Here is a 23,282-nt window from a genome sequence, read left to right as displayed (position 1 = left end):
AGAATCAGTATCGGTAATCTTGAATTTTAAGTTCCAATTTCTATTTAATTTGTTGCTTGCTTGGCCAAATGTATATTAGACAGGTCCCATTTATTTTTTCTTTAGTTATTTTCCCCTCCACAATCATAGTTTGTTTTTTGCTTTACTTCCGAACAAACACTAAATTAATCGAATGGAAATACGGCGATTTTAATATACTTTTGTGACAAAGAAATTATTAGAAAATTTCTTTCTTTCTTTTTCATTTAATTACTTTTTTCCGTAAACAAAGCAACAGTATTCAATGCAGTGCCATTTATACAAGCTATTTCAATTAAAATTATGATTTTTAATAAATCAAACCATTTAACCATTTCATATTGGAATTGGCTCTTTAAGCAACAGAAAAGTTATATTTACAAACAACGAACGGTTCACTGAACTTTGATTTAGCGAATAGAAATTTGTGTTATGGCATGTATCCATTACCCATCATTGCACTGCAATCTACCATTAATTAACAGACATTATTCGTTTTGTATTTCATATAATAGCTAAAAGTATCAATTTTCGAAATGAATATATGCAGTTCCTAGGTGGAAGAGTAAAATTGTCGACAGTGTTAACTTGAAATGTGTTTTTCTGTCTTTCAGTATCATAGATTGTAATTGTCTAGGTTTGTGCATATCAGCAGTTGTTTAAAAGCAAATAAGGCGGATGTATGCAAAGTAAAAAGTGATAGAAAACTTAAAACATCAAGTCCTAGATTGCCGGGAGCTAGCTTTTGCTTCTTAGCTCAAACATTATTTTTTGTGGATGTGTGCAAAAGACTGTATTGGAAACAGACACGTTAATTTTTTAAAGGTTACAACCACTTCAGAACACAAAAACCGACTGATTCGAACTGTTAAGACTGGACTCGGGACAAATGTTGGAATATCAATTTTATATTATCGAAGTAAAGAACATTTGTGAGTTAGGTCTAAGCAATTAAATTGTGTAGTCGTCATTCTAAATTAAATTGTCTTTCGGAACAGACGTGTTTGTCTCTAAATTCAATCTTCTCGGTACTTTGGAACCTTCCTAAATCCTGGTAATCTAACAACAAAAACACAATAACTTACGCTACTGCTGCATAGCTAACTGATTGATTCTATTTATACTGAACTAAATCTCGTTATCGATTTGGTAATAACTAAGATTACTATACGATGAGAGTTAATTTCCACAAAATTGGTGTGAGATGTAGATTACTCTTAAAATTGGCTTTTAACATTAAAAGGCTTCTGAGGGTAGACGTGTATTACGTGCAGCAGCTACTGTCAGGCCCGTAGCTACTAACGGGCAAAGGTGGGCATTGCCCACCCTGGAATCTTCAATGCCTACCCTGGGATTTTCTGCGCCTGCGCGGAAAAGTTCATAAATCCGGATGTATTGAAGAGTAGTTGAAATATTTAAATTATTTTTGAAGTTTTATATTTGAAAAAATTGCCTGCGGCGCTCATAATTCTATAGAAAATGTATCGAAATCGAACATTTAGAATTATGTTAGTTATCTTATGTAAGCATAAGTTAAATTGTGTTAAGACATCAAGACAAGCTATTTTTGAATGATGGAAAACATTGTTCTAAAGAAAAAATTGTTCTACGGTATGTCCATAAAATGCACCGATTTTTTTACAAGTTCGCTTAAACATCACAACGGACAGCCGCTCATTACAAATTACGAAACAGCGGAACCATACTCTTGGTTTTACGCTTTATTGCGACTACGGCCTCAATCAACTTTTGAGCGGATGACAAAAAGGGGTGTAGTGTTGTTGTTATGACAACATGAATTTTATTAAAAAAATCTACACATTTTTGAGGCATGCCATAGAACAAGTTTTTTTTTACTGAGAGTGTCGTTTTGCGTCAGGAAGATCGAAATGCTCATGTCTAATTGCCTCCGTGAATTGTGTAGAACCAAATAAGTTTACATAATTATTGACTAGTCTTAACCTGTCACGTACGGCTATTCAACTGTTATCGATAACGATGACAAAAATAATGACAAACTATGGGTAATATGGTCCGTTATATAGTAAAATGCATGTTAAAAAAATTGAAGCACAAGATTTGAAATCAATCGATTAAAAAATACTTTGATCGATGGAAGTAATAGACCAGATAATAATACTGGTCATATGCTTGCCTTCTGTAACAGGTTTTAACAACGATAGCTCGTCTATGTTCTAAAAAATTTTCTCTCGCAATTTTTTTCTTTTCTAAAATTAACTCCTCGAGGTCATTACACTTTTCAATATAGCATCTTGTATTCTCCATGCTCCATGAACTTTGCTCTTGGAATACATGAAACAAATGCCATCAACTTATTCAAAACATTTCAAAAAGTGTTTTGCCCTTCGTAATTCTGGAATTCTTTTATGTCATAAAGGAAACGTTTGCAGATGTTCACAATCTACATGCAAACATAGGAACTTTCAGTTACATTACATAAGAGAAAGACGTTAAGACAAGAATATTTTCAGCACAATTTGTGTTTACATACCTCTTGTCGAGGAATAAAACACTTATTTACTATCTGCACTAATATTTTGAAAATGGGCAATGCCCACCCTGGAATTTGCCTCTAGCTACGGGCCTGGCTACTGTTGAATATTGAAAGGTAATTATTGAACACGTAATTGAACAGAAAAATGTTAACAAGGAGGATGAGGTATATTTCTTCTTCGGGACCTTGGAAAATGGTATTTTCGACTAATATACACAATAAGATCCGATTCATATTCATCAATAGGTTGATTCACTAATTCCGTCAGACACAACGCATTCAATTTTAATGTAACACCACATGCCTCAATAAATCATAAATAATTTCTGCAAAATAATAAATGAAACTCACAAATGATGTAAATGGAAAATATCCGTCGGTGGTATCCTGCTGTTGCTCATCACCGCCTAAATACAAACGTTGCTCTTGATATGATCCGGGTGCATTTTGTTGTTGGCCATTATCGGTTGCGAAAAATCCATTACGTGAATTTTGAAATGACGACGGTGTAAATCGTCCTTGCTGTTGTGGAAAGAAGTAATTTTGATCTGAAAATAAAATTGAGAAATCGACGTTATATTGTCTCTCGGTTTAAAGAAACCTACTTTTAACGAATTCAGTCTTTTTTTTCTATAAATTTCAAAAATGGAATTATGTGTGTGGCTTATGTATATAAGTCTGTCTTAAATGGTTCATTTGTGTTTTTAATTTACCATTAATTCATGACGAATTTTATATGTAAAAAATTGAAAATGAAACATTGCGTAATGAGAAATATAATATAACCTCTGCGTCTCAGCGAACATAGATATTGCCATGTAGATTCTATACTTAATAACATTTACCAAGCCCCGTGGCACGGTAACGACAACAATAAATTGTGATCAACGGTTTAGGAGTATCTCGCGTTGAAGAATTTCATGTGGGAAAATGTTATTGTTTGCTATACAGAAATGCATGCCAGCAAAATTCAATTATGGAAATAATTGGAATTATTTCTTTTGTTAATTTAATAAATTTAATTAAGTCATCGCTCTGGCAATAACGACGGCAAGAAAAATACCATCCAAGCCATTTCGATTGTAAAAAACTTACCATTTCGAAGAGGGTTCACGACCAAGTCAATTTCATTCACCAAGATGTTAATTCGATTAACATTTTTATCATTGCAACTTCTTGAATTTAACAATTCAAGTCCTTGAAAGCCACGGACATTTCAAACAGAAACACCCATCCATCGACTCAAAATACGACGTGCAATTAGATTAATTCAGTTCGGATGAAGAGAATATTCAAATTTCGACGGTTTTGATTAGTGTGTGAACTAACAACAAATAATGTAAAATTGTACAATAGGTCCAGGCGAGACGTTGTTGACATCACAATTCAATTTCAATCACATTTTAAATTTTAAGCCACACTTTTAATGGCGTTAATTATATTGTATAACCAGCAATAGTTAGCAGCGAACATTTATATACACACGGGCCATCTTTCCGACCTTGACTTAATTTTATGGAAATGAAGGCATTCGACTGAATTCAATCATCATCACTGAAATGGTTTATTGGCATTTTTGGGTTTCCTCAAACGAATTCGAGTTATTGTTAATGGCAAAATATCAATCAAATGTTTGTAATGCTAAATAACAACGATTTGATATGCTATGTCCTTGCGTTTGATTTTCCTTATTAATCATTCATTCTCAAAGAGACATTGGAACATTGGAATATTTTTTTCGGAAATCTCATTCAGCTCGGATTGGCGTCGTACCCAATTTCTAACAAATTTTTTCTGTTAGGATTCAAATGTTACATTTCGGTTTTAAAATTTAATCCGAACAAAAAATGGCTTGAGCTTCGGGGTTATTAACAAACTGAGATTAATGTTGTTGTTTATTGCTGGAAGTGTGGCATTACCAAAATAAGTTTTACATCGGACGATGGGTAAACTATATTAATCAAACGGATTGGATATTTAAATGCTACGTTTCAACATTATTCAAAGCATTCAAATGTTATCGAGCTGTTGCCGTAGTTGATAGGTGGAGTCTTTACTGAATAAAGTAGACCACAAACAGATCTACAGTTTTCTCCATTTGGCCAAAAATGTGCCATCATGGTGAAAAATCGATTATAAGAATGTCTTGGCCAGAAATTGTTAGTAAGTTTTATGATTCTTTAACCCAAAATAAGTTTTTACTTTTCGTGGATTTTATTCCACATGCATTCCATCACATTACAGTAACTTGTCCCTTTCCATTTTAACAATTTGGCCTCCTATTTTTTATGGAACGTCCGTAACGCAATGACCTATACCAACATAAAAAACTGAATTTATATGAGAATTTTAGGCTACTGCATCGTGGAGGCCTCTTATTTAATTCTGTCTCGTGTCTGTTCTTGGATTGTGTTGATTTAAACCATTCTATATGCACGAGCGAAAGTAACGAATCTCTTTACGATTCTCTTGCGGATAGAAAACCAAGTAGAACGAATAAACCTGCAGACTATTACACATAAAAAGTTGACTTCGGTTAAGTTTTTAAGTAGCTTGTTGCCATTTGGTCTTCACCACAAAAAAAGTTATAAAGGAATGATATTTGCTCGATTTACTACCAAAGATGTAACAACAAATTAGTTTCTCCTGCTCTTAGACCAAAACCCCAAAAAAATTGAAAAATACATCATCATTTTGCATCATTTTGAAGGGTAGGCACAAACCGATACTTAATATTTGTAAGCAGCTTCGGACCCGTGGATCCTGAAGCCCGGGATGACAGCTTAAAAATTTATAGAATTATCGCTTTTTCGAGTTCCTGTAGTCAAAAACAGATGTTTAATCCGTTAAATAGAGGCCCATTTATTAGATGATTGGCACACGTGTATGTTCTCTCAGATGTGAGTACCGCTATTTCTCGTCCGACAATTTATACTTTAAATCCGACCGATTACTGACGCCTTATAAATCGACCTGGCTTATTGGTTCTAATGCATTTGCATAATTAACTCTAACATCATAAGTGACCATGAACGCCATGAACTTAAAGAATTCAGATTCTAACTGACAGATCTGCATAATTATAATTATTAACAGTTGAAATGTTGAAGCACTTTGTCTTCGACATGATAATGCATATGATGCCTTCTATCAGCACAAACGTTCAATAAATTCATGTCATTTCATATTTTTCTTGACAAGTTGTTGATGTTCTTATACGAAGAAGGAGCACATTGTATTAAATAAGTTTTGATGGTTTGATAGTTGTAAAATTAACATTTTATTTATGTGTTGTTAAAGCTTTCATTCTCGTTTTTTTTCGTCGAGACACATTTTATCACATTCGATTTAAAAGTTCTCATCGACTGTGATTATGTGTTTTTATGACATGAAACGAAAAAAAAGGTAATCGCTCGATGGTATATTTAATTGAACGATTAATTGGCTGGTTTGATGTAAAAATGTTAAAAGTCTCGTCGAACTATGGAATAAATGACACCAAAAAAAGATGTTTAATTTAATTAGCTTATGGAATGTCTTCACAAGAAGGTTATTTTGATGGCTGACCAATTCGCGATACATGAACCGAAATGAAAACGAAACGCTGTGCCAGTTTGTTTTGTCTTTACTTTTTTTTTCTTTATGCAGGACTTAATGGATAGTATTTCAGTGGATCGATTTTCCCATCGATGAAGAGAGATGAATTGTATTCGAATAATTTGGGTACGCAGAGTCGGAACATGGCAAGTACTGTCTGCTAGAGCATCTGTCTTAATATATCTTTGACCGACGTTTTATAGCAAGTTTCATATTTTGAGGTATCTGACGTGACATTTTACTCTACAAACGTTCACTTGGGTCACTTCAGATGCATATGGGATGGAGTATCATTGGAAAGCTTAGTAAAGTCACATCAAGTACCAATAGTTTTTATAAATGATCTTTAGATGGTTTGTTGAATTAACAGTACTCCTCATAACTCGCAGTACCACAAAAAAAAACCGTTTATATAGTCGTGGGACATTTAAAAGGAGTTGGAAATAAAAATCTTAAAATACGGAAAAGCAATAGGGTCGGGTGTCGATTTTCAGAATGGAAAAATTGGATAGCCCGAAAAAAATAATTAACAAATTTTGTCGGAACGGATCATTCCCTCAAATTCAGAGTGGCATTTTCACTCAACCTAATCAAGTCTGCAACATATGAAAAAACGAATTCCTAATGACGAACAGTCGGGGCTGGGGTTAATTCAGGTCAATACAAAAAAAAATCTACAAATTTGTTCACTCCGACTCTGAAAGTTCAATAACAAAATAGACAATACGATATTGTAGGTCTTTGGGTCGAGAGCTTAGCTGCTCATCTTTTCTTCGAAATAAAACTGAATAATAATATTACCTCGTACCATACCTCGTACATTCAAAGAGAAAAATAATTAGTGCATGCAGTGAAGTGAATATATTTTCATATAATGAATGGTAGATAGCTGAAACGGAAAGGTTAAAGAAGCAACTTACTTTCAACAGCAATAATGTCAATAGAATAAGATCGACACAAAGTCTATTACCAAATATCTCTCAACTATAAATGCCATTCTAGTTCAAATTAAAAGTAATATTTTATTAATAAAAGGTGTACACAACACTCGCAGTGTACACGCCTATGTTGTTACCAATGTCTAAAATGTTCTTTTTTCATGATTGAAATTGAAAGATTTTGAATCGTTTATTAACGCGAATGACTAATAATATAACTACGCGCGCCTTGTGCAACTCGAATGACCGTGATAACTTCTTGTCAGCCGATTTAATAAAGGTATGGGATATGTATAATAAAAAGTGGTAGGTGAAAATTTCGATACCAACAAAAAATACGTTATATTGCCAGCACGGCAGCAGCATGTTTATTTAAATAATTATTGTAATGAATTTTGGAATGAATATAAAACATGGGTGACCAAAACAATAATTATTGATTGAATTGAATTTCTCAATTGATTGGAATCGCAAGCTTTTTTTTTCTTCGTTTATTTATTTTCGTTGTACGAGAAAAGTAGAAAAAATAATAGGAAGGTCAATATTGGTCTTGCACATAGTCACCAATTACACACAGCTTGTTACACACGATGTTGTTGAATAATAAAATTATTTTATTATTCAAAATAGGTCTTTTTGCTACTTAATCTACACGTAATTCAGTTCGTTGTAAATTTCTTACAGAACAGAATCAATAAATATGCGCTGTCCACGAGTATTTAAGTGAAGTTATACATCAGCAATAAAGATTTAACTGATGTATGATGTTACAGGCTTCATGCGTTTCGGTGGATATCACTCGTTCTTACTCGTATATGAATGAAATAAATGTATCAGAAAAGAAGAAGAAGAAGGAAAACAAGATATGGCCAGTAACTCTACTGTACTCTATTCAGCAGGGCTATTCCAAAGGAAATAAATTTCTTATTGACTTTAAGTTTATTTGTAACAGTCTAACCGTTTGCATCACTTTAAATGGTGACTGTATAATCACTTGTTACCCGTGGAACCGTGGAAGAGCGTTGATCTGGGACGTGACGGTGGTGAACACAACTGCCTCCTCATATCTAGACCTGACCTCCGTCAAATGTGGTTCAGCTGCTGATCTTGCCGAGCGTTCAAAGCACAATGATTATATCGACCTAAAGCAATAATACATATTCACTCCTCTCGCTTTTGAAACCTTCGGTGCGATCGGTCCGGAGACTGAAATTTTCATCAAGAGGTTGGGCAAGAATATGAAGGATCAGACCGGTGAGCCAAGATTGCGTGATTTCTTACTTCAACGAATCTCGATAGCGATACAAAGGGGAAATGCGATTAGTGTGCGAGACACTTTCTGTGATAATAGTGATACTAGCCGTAATGTTTTTCTGTGATTGACATTTGTTTGTAAATTTAGATTTTATTAAATAAACGAAAATCCAAATAGTCAAAAAAAAACTGTATAGTAAGTGGTTTCTATCAACATATTGATTAAAATAGAGAACTTCGACTAATTTTCTTTACTGTTGGAACAACCAACGTAGATCACACGTCATGAATCAACAGTAAAGACTACCTTTAAGGCATAAGGCGACAATGTATTAACAATGCTCAAACATTCAAACGTTCAAAGGAAAGGTGATATATTTGTGCTAACATTTTATCATCATTGATGATTCATTCATCTATTATTATCTAATAACGAAGAGTGGTACTGGAGGCACTAAAGATGTGGAAACAACTATTTCATCTGTTGACTGTATAGCGACGACTAGGAAATGCAATAATCTTGGCAAATTAACTCTTATATGCAAAAAGAATGTTAAAACTGACGAAGTAAAAGATTTTTTTCAGTCTGGTAGATATACATTGATCAAACGAAGTAACAGTTTCGATTTGCTATTGACGGAAGACCAGTAAGTTATCCATACATATGGAGAGTCAACTTATTAATTCCAAGTTCAACAAATTATAAGTGAAAATACCAATCTCACTATTACTGACGCCTTACTTGCCTTCTGTGAAGCCTTAGAGGTAATAAACTAAAAGACTTGAAGACTTATAATGAAGTGTCGTTTGCAGGAACAAGGGACGTAATTATTATTCTATTTGTCAGTGGATCTGCCCATTCAGAGTATTAATGTCAGTGACTCACAAAGTCGAACAATCCAGATCGATATTTAATAAAAAAAACTGTTCCCCTTCGCAACCATTAACGATAAGCAATTTTTAATTGACGCCATTTAAATGATTTCCGAAAAAAACGCATTGAAACACACTCAAATTTTATTACAAAAAGAATTCAATCGAAAGTAAAAATGGATTTCATTGAACTCCATTACATCCCAAACGGAGTCAATCAATGAACCTCAATTTAAGGTAATTTGAAACCAAAAATTTTTAAATGTGCTCTTGATTGTATAGTTAATGAATGTAAGCGTATGTCAATGCCAAATGCCTTGAGAAACACCAAATAGAGCAATTTTGGATAATCGACAATTTCGTTAATGAACATCATACAAAAAAGAAACATGGTAAATCACCATAGGTGTTAATATACAGCTAGATAATGATTTCATATCCGAATTAACTCTGATCTTGAATTATATGTTTTTACGCATATCATAAAGTGCTCATAGACATTATTTATAAAATGGACAATATTTTAGACTTAACTATTCATTTCACTTTTTAAAATGAATATATTTGGGCAACACACAACGCTGGTGGGTATCATAACGGACATTCAAATAATTTTTTTAATTTATTTAAATGAAGAAAAAAATCAGAGAAATTAGGTACACACATTTTTCTCGAAGCAAATTTCATTCATTCATTCATTAACTTACTCGTTTATTACTCAACTCGATCTCCGTGTTGTTGTGTTGGAATACAATACATGGTAATATCCACCATCATGAGCATGCGATACCGTGAATTCAGCAAACAATCGAACAATTACCGCATTTTTACCGCTCAATCATTTTTGGTGGGTCATATAAACTTGACGTAGTTGTTGTTTGCCTTTTTTTTACTTTCGTGTTAGTGAAAGTGATTAAATCGCACAGCGAATTAGATTTTTATTTTTATTTCATTTTTGAATCACACACAAAAAGAATGATCTTATGTTGTGATTAAAACATTGGTTTTAACATTAGATCATGGCATGATGTATTGGCCGTGTAGCGGTTTCAACCAAAAATATAAATTAAAATTGAAAATTCTGTCGGAGACGCGAAGAGACAGGTTTTTTTTTATTTGATTAATAATTCGTTCGCATGATCAGCGACCCTTCAGTCAAACTTTCACCGGTTTGATAAATCTGCTTAATACAGACGATGTGTCCAATCACTGGAATTTCGGTTACAATCAATCAAATTGAAATTATTTCGATCAAAAGTTATTGAAAGTTGAGAATGTTAATGAGCTATATTTCGGTAAAATAACCAATTTAGAAAATGCAAATAAAAAATGTGTCAATGTTGGTATGGCAAGCATATGGTACATAATATGTCCATTCACAATTTGTAATCGTTATATGAACAAAAAAAGCTTGAGCAGAATACGATTGACGTGAGTGATTAACGTATATATTACTCTCGAAGATAAAATGCTATCTACGTTACAAAATGTTTCGAGTTAACCAACGAATTTAGGTTGGTTTTATATTTATCTCTGATATGATTTTCTTTTAAACTGTTATACTTCTTTTGATTTTCTTTTTAAGACCATATAACGTGAGCTGATCGCTTATTTTTGTCGTCGTTGTCAATAACAAATGGCATAACTGCATGTAAAAGTTCATTATAATATAATGAACTTTTACATGCAGTTAAAAGTGCTACTGAGGCATGGATAGAATTACTTCAAATATATATATTTTTATTTTTATTATTAATGGGTAATCTACAATTGAATGTACATACACAGCGCAAAACTATTGATGTAACCGAGTCGAGCTTGTTCTGAGGAGGACAGAACAGAGCCTGGTGAAAACAAAAGCCTCAAAAGTTGGAAAACCGTATACTCACGTCTCAAAAGTCATTTGAACTTTCAGACTTTTATTTTCGCAAAGGTTGAAATACAAAGTGTGTACTTTGTACTTTTGTCGAAAGTGACGTATTCCATCAATAAAGAAAGCAAGAGAATTGGAATGTGGGTTACATGACTAGGGAAGGGATAAAAAGTTGAAAAGTGGAGTTTTTGTGTGAATTTTGTTGAGGTCAATAAACACACGAAAACGAGACTTTTCAACTTTTTATCCCGAGTTATGTAATAGATTTTTTACATGCTTTTGAAACCTAAACCAAATTTCTTGTTTTTCCTAGGTGTGTAATAAGCCACTTTCGACCCTAGGGAAAAGAAAAGCATGTAAAATCCATTACGAAACTCGGGATAAAAGTAGCATTTTCGTGTGAAGTTTGTTGGTCCGAGGCAAAGCCGAGAGGATTTTTCAACTTTGTATACATTGTCTTGTAAATAACTATTACCCGTCTTTTACAAGAGCTGTAAAGAGTTTCAATCAGAAACCTCGACATGAACTCAACCTTCCTGTCAGTCTGGACTGTTAGTGTCTCAACAAAATCTACCTTCTTTTGGCGTATCACCGTGAGCCTAACGACTAATTAAAAATCATCAGATTTATAGTTCCTTCATTGGCATCATGATTCCACGAAGTATTATAGTAAAACCTGCTAGTCCAATGATCACAAAAACCGACGCATATTTTGGGTATAACATTTAAACTTGTAAAATTACAGAGATCTGAAACAAAAAACTAATTTCTTAAATATCTCCACCATTATTCTCATTCCTCAACAATAAACAAAACCAACAGAAATTTTACGCCGTAAAAGCATTTCAGTATTTTATGCAAATGTCTTGTACTTTGATATACGTATGATGATGGTACGATGTAGTTTATTGTATTATGCGGTATGTTTTGTTACGTCTGTTTAAAATTACATTTATTAACTTAGAGTACAAGTAAAGCGAAGAAGTGTACAACGGGATATTTTTATATAATTTTTTTTTCTTCGTTCGGCGATCAGTATACGATTCATGCACAACACAAAACATCATCAGCATTTCGTTTGAATAGCTATTATACACCAGCAAACCACAAAACAAAAATGTATTTTCAAATTATAAACTGGGCAAAATTGTATGTATAGTAAGAAACTTGCGCCCACATAATTCGATCGAACATAAGAACGGCCACTGCACCGTCCTTGAAGTCATCGACACCGAAAAAAGAAGCTTATATATTATTCGTACACAAAGTGAGAAAAAGGTTAATCTTGTGGTTGGAATAAAATCTATACGCGGAAGAGATGATGAAGTTTAAATAGAGGCGATTGACCATTACCGCAGTAATAAAATTAAAAGATTTCAAAAAAATGCAGAACGATTTATTACCAGAAAAATCCATTTTTTTTTTGTCTCAAAAATAACTGAATGCATCTATTGCATATTGACAACACGCCGTCTAGCATAAAAGTCAGGTCGAGTAAAGTTCTGACCAACATCGGAAGACCTGGGCGCCAAGCAAGCTCCAAATAAGCGCCAGAGAGTAAAGTACTTCGAAAAACCGGTGTCACTTCAACAGGCCACCAATTCTCAAAGGTGGACTGTTCCTATCTAGGCCTATCTATTAATTTTTTCGTGTTTTTACCAAGCACATTCAATGACTTCTTTATTATAGGTCTCATGTCAGGTATTTGCTAACAAATTTTGACTTTGTTGGTCATTAGCATTTGGTGATTTCGAATACCGGAAGATCGCCAAAATTGCATATGAGTGTACATCGCAGCAGCATCATCCAATGTAACAAAGTAAAGGAAGTAATTGCTGTTCATCTGTTATCGAAAACGACGAAATTACTGAAGACCACAATGTCTAGGCTGTCTTTTATAGCAAAATAAACGTTGAACCGAATGAAGTAACTGATTTTGTATCAAACTAAAAAAAACGGATTAAACAATATAAGTAGCAGATTATTAAGAATATATCGTGATACGCTTGCCTCTTGTAACGTCATATCTTACCTATTTAAGAGAATCAAAATAGTCATAATGTCATTGAGTCTCTTGCCCAAAAATCGATCCGTAGGTTTCACACTACTTCATTTATTTTCAAAGGTTTTGATTAAACAATAAAACATTTTAACTGTCTCATGTCTCACCCACAAAACCTTGTGAAATTCGAACATTACCGATTTCTTAACAAAAACGGCTCTGATAAATGAATGTACAATTGATCGACTTACAAAACAATACGAAATTAGTTTGTTTTGTGTGAGACAAGAATTAATGTTCCATCAGATATGTCTTAGGTTCACATTGTAACAAGGCGCATAAATATTTTTTTTTTCAGCTCAACAAATTCCATTTATTGTTTATGTTTTACTATCAGAAAAGTGGGGTGTTTTTACACCTACAAAAAAAATTACACCGAAAGTGTAAAGTTAGATTATGTTTGATTGTAACGTACCAATTGTACACCATAATAAAATGTTCATGATTTTATGAATTGAGATCACATATGTGCACCAAAATAGTTATTAAAAAAAACAGACTACGGAGCTTTACATTTTTCATGGGAACAATGATTGCAACAGACATAAGTTTCGCTATTGTGTTTTATGTTTTCTTCTTAATTGGTGCTGTCTTGTTCCCTTGACTGAAAGTCAGGGTCTTACACCAGAAAATACCGAAAAATGTGGGTAACAAAAAGTGATTGAAAAAGTATGAAATGCCATGAAAAACGTTAAATTTGGGTAACAAAAAATCGTTGAGGGCACGATAACTTGAGTAATTTTTAACCAATTTGGATGATTCTTTTTTTTAAATACGTGGAATTAAAATCCCGAGGCTAAGTTCGAAGATGGGTTATGTAGGACTAAGGATCTGGAAGGTATACGAGAAAAACGGGATTTTATACTTGACTAACAACTTGATAGTTGACTATCAAATTTGATAGTTGACTATCAAGTTGTTTGTCATTTATCAAGTAGGCAGTTTTTTACTCCCTTTACAACCACATCTTACGCCAGCAAAATGCCTGTTATCAAATTAGCACACTTTGATTAAAAAGTGTAAGAAATTTTAATACAAAAGTTAAATTTTTGCAGGCAATATAAGATGAATTATCTCAACTAATTTTTGAAGTTTTTAGCCCCGTACGAAGTACGAAGGGGCTTATAGGATTACGATGCCGTGTGTAATTGATGGAATTCGAAGCAGACGGTAAGGGCAAAGTGTTTGCCTATGTTTACAGATGACGAATCCGCAATAAAAATTTGGGCCGTCTGTCCGTCTGTCCGTCTGTCCGTCTGTCCGTCACGTCGATATCTTGAGTAAATCAAATCCGATTTCAAAAATGTTTTTTTTTCCTGAAAGATAGTCAAAATAGTGAGGCTAAGTTCGAAGATGGGCATATTCGGGTCGGCCCTTCGTGAGTTAGGGCCACCTAAGTGATTTAAGGTCTTTTGGTGATATTTATGGCAAAATAAACGATGGAAATGTAAATGACACGGCAAATGATAGGTATTGTCAATACCAATCCAGGAAAAAAAAGTTTTTTTAAATCGGGTGAGTGGACCGTGAGTTAGGGCCTTAGAAGTGAAAAGCTACTAGGGCCCTATGTGTATTTTACATAGAACTCAAGTAAATTTCATCCGTTTTTCGTAATTTTTGTTTCATTTGGAAGGTAATCAAAGGCCGAATAGAATGTTGTTGAAAAAAATTAAATTTGGGTCCTCGGACTAAGGCCGCTACTAGGGCCCTATGCGTATTTTACATACAACTCGTGTAAATTTCATCCGTTTTTCGTAATTTTTGTTTCATTTGAAAGATAATCGAACAGCGAATACAATGTTGTTGAAAAAAAAATTAAATTTGGGTCCTCGGACTAAGGCCGCTACTAGGGCCCTATGTGTATTTTACATATAACTCGAGCAAATTTCATCCGTTTTTCGTAATTTTTGTTTCATTTGGAAGGTAATCAAAGGCCGAATAGAATGTTGTTGAAAAAAAATTAAATTTGGGTCCTCGGACTAAGGCCGCTACTAGGGCCCTATGCGTATTTTACATACAACTCGAGTAAATTTCATCCGTTTTTCGTAATTTTTGTTTCATTTGAAAGATAATCGAACACCGAATAGAATGTTGTTGAAAAAAAAATTAAATTTGGGTCCTTGGACTAAGGCCGCTACTAGGGCCCTATGTGTATTTTACATATAACTCGAGCAAATTTCATCCGTTTTTCGTAATTTTTGTTTCATTTGGAAGGTAATCAAAGGCCGAATAGAATGTTGTTGAAAAAAAATTAAATTTGGGTCCTCGGACTAAGGCCGCTACTAGGGCCCTATGTGTATTTTACATATAACTCGAGCAAATTTCATCCGTTTTCGTATTTTTTGTTTCATTTGGAAGGTAATCAAAGGCCGAATAGAATGTAGTTGAAAAAAAAAATTTGGATCCTCGGACTGAGGCCGATACTAGGCCCTATGTGTATTTATACTCAATAAATTAAAATTTTAGGGCTATTTGAAATTTTTGTTTTATTTGAAAGGAACGTCGTACGGGGCTTCGTAATTGCGCTATGCGCAATTTGTAAGATGCACACATTACATAATAATTTTACTTTAACTACTTTAACCGGCGCATAGGCTTACGGTCAAAGTAGGGTGACAGACGCACTAGGGTCACGTACGCAATAGATATACGGGTTTGTACGGGGCTCAGTTGCAGCAAACGCTCCGACTGTTCTGATGGCTCGTTTTTGTTAAATACATGGAATTAAATGAATCAAAGAGAATATTGTAAATATTTACGAGTGTGAAGTTTGCGGCCAGAGCGAAGCGAGGGCCGTAATTCACACGAGTCGTGACATTTTATTCACGATTGAAGGTTTTGTGAATGGGAAATCGAGGGATTATTTTTCCTCGGTCTACCAATAAATTTCTCCTTTTACAAATATTTTTAATCCCTTTACCATTATAGAGTGGTACCAATTTACCGAAAATATTGGTAAACTGAGTTATTTTTAACGATGAACCGAAAACTAATTAAGTTCATTTATTACCATGTCACCATGTGAAGGTATATTAAGTACCGGGGAACTTCCTTTTTTTACGCAAAAGTGTAAGAAAAGAACATCTATCGCACTTTTTTATTTTGTGAAAAAGTGCTCGTTCCACATTCACAAAACAAGCTTCGCATCTACTCTTATGTAACAAAAATGCACAGAATAATAGACAGCTCATACGAGTGGGAAGTTTACGGCCAGAGCGAAGCGAGGGTCGTAATCTACACGAGTCATATTTTATTTATGATTTGAGGTTGATTGAAAATCTTGAAAATTGAAAATTGAGAGCACAAAAAGTGGTCAAAAATAATTCCACCTTACCCTCGAGGGTTTCCAAGAAAAAAAAATTTGACAAATTTTACTGTCATTAATATAGTAAATATATTATATATTAAATGCGACAAGTTTTCATGAATACGTCAAAAATACATTTAGAAAAGTGTCAGTCAAGGGACCTGACCCGCCCAAAAGGTGGGACCTAGTTTTTAATATTTCTTAATAAATGGGAAATTGTTGTTTTGACTTCAGGTAATTTTAGCCATAGAAATTTTGTTTATTATGATTAATGGTACAGACAGTTTTATTTTCCAAAGTGCATAAACTGTAACAAAAAACCCCGAATTGTTTACAACAACAACAACAACAACAAATGTTATTTCGGTCTTGTCGGAATGTTTGATAATCCATTTTTAATTTCATATCATTTTCAAGATTTTGTTTTATGTAAGCACGTAAGATGTGTGTAAACAAGCACGCTGTTAACATTGTCTTTTGTTGACGTAACGGGTCTACAAGTAAAAAAAATCCAATTGATAAAATTGACGAAAGAAACTTAAACAGATTTAAGAAACTGGTTCAACTCACAACTAATGTTGACCGAAGTGTGTTCCGGGTCGATAGCAATCAATAAGAAATATTTTTATGAGATATTTACTCTTAGATTAAAGGTCTGAGTCGTGTTAAAGTTATACCAAAACCTTGAATATTTTTGTTTTTCATACTTTACCCACATCCTAAAACATTTATTTGTGACTAACCGCTCAAGATTCTTCGCTGAATTAAGAAAATGATTTGTTCGGATGTAGGAATCATTCGTTCAACGACAGTTTTCACAGTAGAGTATTTAGTCAAATATTTAATAGTCACTAAGCCAGTGACGATCGCATCAAGTAAACACGTAAGAATTCTTAACCATTCTGGAAACGGAAACTGTGTCACAATATGACCATAAAATCTGTTACTACTTCTGTTGTAAGCATCTCCCAAATGATTGATGCAAATCTTTTACTTCATTCGTTTCAACATACTTCTTGAAATCTTGCTATAAAAGGCCACTTACACCGGAGGTTATCGCTCATTTTATCTTGACTCTATTGATAACAGATGATTAAAAGCCGTCAAGCCTTCAAGCACCATTCTATTAATGATCGCTGACGTTGTCGATACCACATCTCTACGCTATAGCATCGATATTCTGAACGCCGTATACATTTCAAAGTCTTGAAACGTTTTGAGGAAATCTAACCTTATCAAATTCATTTCCGATTATCTAACATTTCCAATTTTGTCTTAATTAGCGTAACGTGATTCAACGCCCACACAATAACCAAATTAAATTCGTATTTATCCGCTTGTCAACAATTTTTTCTTTACTTCTATTTGGGTGTATAATGCGAAAATAACACACAAAGAATGGAACAACGAACAACATTTAATAATGTAACCGCAATCACAGTTAATTGCGAACAATTTGCATCATCGCAATGTAACTGTACAAGATGATGAGACCCGTCTGCGAAAATAAATTGAGGGATTTTTAAACCGATGATGTGGTTGCGTAATTGGTAAATCAAGAATTTTATTAGTCATACGGCCGAGAATACAATGTTTTGTAAGGAAATTTAGGTAATAAAAGTCGTAATATTCTTTAAGTAAAAATTAGCATACTGTTAGCTGTACCATTAACGATAGTGTTTCTAGAGACGTTTTGTGATTTTCATTCATTTCCTACAAAATGTTTACCAACGTTAACGAATATATACGTCAACAAAAGATATCAATTTCAAACGAACCTCCCATAAATAACACCAATTTTCCATTCTAAAATTTTCGCATTTTATTCAAATCAAGCGGGAGACATTTAAACTTTTGATTTTTAATGTGCATTTTGCTAATGTCTCTATTTTTTTCCTGTTTCTTCTTGTATACATTTAGAAGTCGTAAAAATTGAAACCGGATTTCAAAATATTTTATTTATATTTCTGATTAAATTCGTCAAAATGTTCAAACGAAATCAAATTCGAAACGATATCTCTTTCTCTCGTAAAAATTTGGTGTTGGAATTCGGAATGTTAGAAGTGAATCAAAAAAAAACTTTTGCTTTTTATATTATATCCACCAAACAAACTTGGATTTTAATTCATTCAAAGTGTTTGATAATAAAAATAAAAGTTTTTTTCGAATTGTTTTCTAAATTTTTTGTAATTAATATCTGGTATGAACCAGAAAAAGTGTTGAGAATGATACGGTTGAGCAAGGTGATCCATAAGAAAACTAACGAAACCAACATCTGTTATTGACAACGATAATAAAAAAGCAATGAATCCAGTGTTTATACAGAGAAACGTTTACTAATGTAACATCACACACAATACCCATGAAACAGAAGAAGTAGCAGACTAAGTTGTATGCTAGCCCTTAATAAAAGGTTAAAATAGTATTTTAAAATTTGGTGAACTGAAACACTGTGTTCCCTACACAACCTAAAAAATTTCTAATTTTTAATGGGAGCGGTTAATAAGTTTTGTTTAGTGTTTTCATGCAGCTTAGTACTAAATAGACGCATATTCCGATTTCGCTTAGTGTACATTGTGAGACTAAAAATTAATAAACCTGTTACAGACGGTAAGCATATGATCCAGGGCCTATTATGTACACACCTTCAAAGTCAAATTAATTGCTTTATTCACTTTAAATTGTACTATAACAGACAAAAGAACGCAAAGACTTGCAAAATGTGCTGAAAATGAAGCGTAAATTTGGGCAAATTTTTGTGAATTTCTGTGAATTTTTGCAAATTTTGCGAATTAATTCTACATAATAGGCCCTGAATGATCAGTATTATTATCGGATCTATTACTTCAACATATTAATCGATGGATTTCAAATCTTGTACTTCAATTTTTTAGCATGCATTTTACTATATAAACGACCATATTAATGAGAGTTTGTCATTATTATTGTCGTCGTTATCGATAACAGATGAATAGCAGTATTCACAGTGTCCCTTAACAAAATAGTATTTTTCGTTACGAGTGGTGAAAAGTGAAATAAAAAAAAATTACAGACATGCCACATGCCATGGATTAATTTTTTTGCTGAGAATTTATTGAGAACCCAATAACAATTTCGTCTCCAACGACGATTATAATTGAAAATTGTAAATTGCGCCAACCAATTAAAACGACGAAATTTCTCTCTCGATGAATCGCTCTCACACTTCTGATTTGTGTCACATCGTTATTACTCGTTACGTACGATCACAACACGAATCAACATTGACGTTTCGTTTCACTTGTTTGTCAATCAACGGTTTCGCGTATCTGCATCAAAAATAAAAAAGAAATTGCAGGTTCTGTTCGGTTAAAATGGCTGATGAAAACGAGTCGAAATTTTGCTTTTTGGGTCATTTTTTGAATCGCGAATTCGTGGGGCAGAAGGCCTTGAATGACGACAACGAGAAGGTGATTGCTGGTGAAAGCCTGGAGGAAATTTTTGATTTGTTGTGGGCAAATTCATTGCAATTTATCAAACGCGAGGCACTGCTGGATGGTGATTCTTTTACGTGGGCAGAAAGTGAGCAGCCGACCCGGAATGAAATTGAAAAGTTTGTGGTTCTACAGCCCCAAGGAAGCAAAAAAATTACTCCTGTGTCACAAGTCAACGTGGATTTTTTGCGCAAACTGAGAGGAAAACATGTGACTATTTTCGTTTACTCCTTCGGAAAGAAAATTTGCAACAAGGCTGCACACACCAAGTTCTCAGCACAACTTTTGATTCCCGAAAAGAGAGATAGAGCTAATGCGGACAGCACAGTATCTCTAATGGAAATGGTGGCCAAACTGAAGGATATACATGGCACACACTATTCATCTAATCACTCCAGTTGGGTCATGTGGGCCAATTACATACAATGCGCTCCAGCCAACGAGTCGCGAGAACGGATGATGAATGAATGTCCACCGGCTCACTTAATTTTACTGTTTCGTTCGGTGGCGTTCTCGGACAATGAACGAATGCAAAGCGCAAGAAATGGTCTGAAAATTACGGACAATATGATCGACTCGTTCAAAGGTCAAGTGAAGCTGTTCAGAGAAGATTTTGAAACAATGCGACAATCGACGATGCGTGTGATGCAGTTGATGGAATGGCGTTTGAAAAGCTTGGAGGAAATTATTGAATCAAATCAGCGATTAGTCGCTGCAATGTCGGATACACTGCGTCCTGAAGAAAATGAAGTAAGTCGGAGCCAAGACGACCTCGTCATTGACTGCGAGGATACTGATCACATGAATAATTGAGAACTCCAGGAATTTATGTTGCATTCATTGGCTGTATTTTTAACAAAAAATTGTGATAAAACTGAAGTTTGACTTCCACAATAAATGAACTGATTTGCATTTTACTACAGAAATTATTCGTTTTCTTCAATTGAATTCAAAATGGGCCGGATCTTGTTGTTGGGCGACGCTCGGATCGAATTTACCACTCCACACATATCCGCAACTCTTGAAAATCGACGTGCAATCGAAATTCCGCATTTTCATAAATTCTGAATTCACTTGAAATTCCATGTCCTTTGTCGATTGAGCAAACGCTTTCTTCAAATGTTTCTTGACGATTCCGAAGACAATTTCGATCGGGTTGAAAAACGGAGTATACGGTGGAAGGAAGATGGGAATAATCCCGAGTGACCGCAAATAGCGGATGATGGGTGCGTGGCAATGGATTCTAGCGCCATCAAGAATCCACACACTGTGTTGTCCGGGAAAGACGTGACAAGATCCTCCCAATGCAAAGACCTTGCAACAATCGAAAAATATTTGTCTTGTAAACGTCCCTTCCGTTTGAAATGTCTCTAAAATTCCATCTTGTCCCAAAAAGCACAACAAAGACATCCTCGGCTTGCGTTTAAATTCTCCACGGAAAACCAGTTTTTTACCAATGATACCGTAGCCTTTGGATCGAATTAAGCCATGATTATCAACCGATATCTCATCCAGAAAAACCAAGTTTGTGTAATGCCATTCGATGGAGTTGAGCTCGTTAAAGAATTTCTCAATCTCTTTGTCTCTGATTTGAATTGCACGGATTTCGATGGTTTTCCAGGTGAAATTGTTTTCGTGAAGAAGTTTACAGATGTAGGAGGCAGAAATTCTTATCCCAAAATTTCTTTCAAATTTACATTTCGCTTCTTCCAAGTATAATATCGGGCACACACGGTACAAGTTGAGCAACCAATTACGCTTTTCATCATCAATTTTATATGGCACTCGTACAGTCTCCTTTCTAGACAACGATCCCGTCTTTTCGTACCGAAGTATCCAATTGGTGATGGTGGTTGGGTCTTTGCGATACAGAACCGCAATTTTGGCTTTGTTATAGCCCAGAAAATAGTATGAGTATAACGCATAATATTTAACATCGTCTGAGGCATGTTTATTGCGTACATTTTTCAAAATTAAAGCCATTTTCACTGCGGTAAACCGACAAACTAATTGATAAGGTAATTTCTCAATCGATAGATTTTTATCTAACTAATTTTCGAATGGTTTGACAAGAGTGATATTTATTGGTTACTTAGATGTATAATAAAGCGGATCTATGAACGGTTTGATGAGTGGCTAATCTATAACTTTAAAGTTTACTCAATCTGCTACTTTAGTGATATACCTAAGAACATAGTATAAAGGCTTCTTTGCCTTGCTAACAGACTCATTTTATGGAGAGCTTAATACGGTCTACCACATTAAATCAATTTACTCCATTATTTGTAAAAAAATGAACCAAAAAGCAAAATTTAGACTTGTTTTTACAAGATTTTTGCGTTTTTAGCAAAAACTTCTCATATTTTATAACAGTCGAACGAAGAAAACATAAACAAGCACAATCGTCTGAGAGAGAGAAGTCTCGTCGTTCTCATTGGTCGGCGCAATTTACAATTTACAATTATAATCGTCGTTAGAGTCGAAATTATTATTCAACAGTCAATATCAATAAAAAATAAAAAAACGCCGGTAGCCAACAGTTCTGTTTCATAATTTTCTGAAGAATCTTGAAAATGTATGGGACATATCGCTTTTTTCACAAATCGACTGTGGGGAAGGATCTAGCTGAAGACTAACACAAACGATTTTGAACTCCTTTTAGGTCGGAGTTCGGATCAGATGTCATTCTTTGGGAGACCTTCAAAAAACTTTATTTTTGTAACGGGATACCGTGTCTGGGTCTAGGGCCTATTAATTGGGAATCGATTTTGGGAATATTTGGAAATTTTTGGGAATCCATTCCTAAATAATTGCTCCCTTTGAATATATTCTCCCAAAATGTTTCTTTTTTAATAGTTATTAACCAGGCTTTATAAATCGTGTCTAAATACCACTGACATTTGATTTCGTCCATCAAAAGTTTATTTTCGCTATTCACGAGTGTTTTAGGAATATCCAGCGGCATTACAGCAGGTATTTTCTATCGTCTATACTTCTGCAATCTTCTACTTCCCAAATATTCCCAAAAAATCACAAAAATTCCCAAATATTAACAAATGTTCCCAAAAATTGAACTGAATTGAAGAAGTCGTCTATAGAGACGCAGACGTCTTTTCACTCAGCAATAGGCATGCAACTACCGTTTGAATATTGTGAATTTTTGGGAATATTTGGAAATTTTGGGAATTAAATTTCAAATAATAGGCCCGGAGCTCGTCAGGTTGTAAAAGTCTTCTTTAAGGAAATTATTGGATCAACATAAAAACCAACATTTTTGAAGAAAAAAATCGTCGGACATTAGACAATTCGACATGGCATGGGTTATCTATTACCTATAGCAACTCCATAAATTAGCAATGAGTGTTGGTTGCA

General features: G+C 34.1%; 1 protein-coding gene across 1 annotated transcript in view; it reads right to left on the bottom strand.

Annotated features, from left to right (window-relative positions):
• The window catches only part of LOC119071875 (serine-rich adhesin for platelets), a 42,374-nt gene that overhangs the window by 17,187 nt on the left and 1,905 nt on the right, over window positions 1–23,282 (bottom strand). The window contains exon 2 of the mRNA XM_037176950.1: window positions 2,885–3,081. Coding sequence (XP_037032845.1) covers window positions 2,885–3,081 — 197 coding nt within the window. The remainder of the gene's footprint in view (window positions 1–2,884; window positions 3,082–23,282) is intronic.

This window comes from Bradysia coprophila (assembly GCF_014529535.1).
Source record: "Bradysia coprophila strain Holo2 chromosome IV unlocalized genomic scaffold, BU_Bcop_v1 contig_5, whole genome shotgun sequence".
Taxonomy (NCBI): domain Eukaryota; kingdom Metazoa; phylum Arthropoda; class Insecta; order Diptera; family Sciaridae; genus Bradysia; species Bradysia coprophila.
Note: the sequence above shows the minus strand (reverse complement) of the source record. Positions and strands in the feature narration are given on the sequence as shown.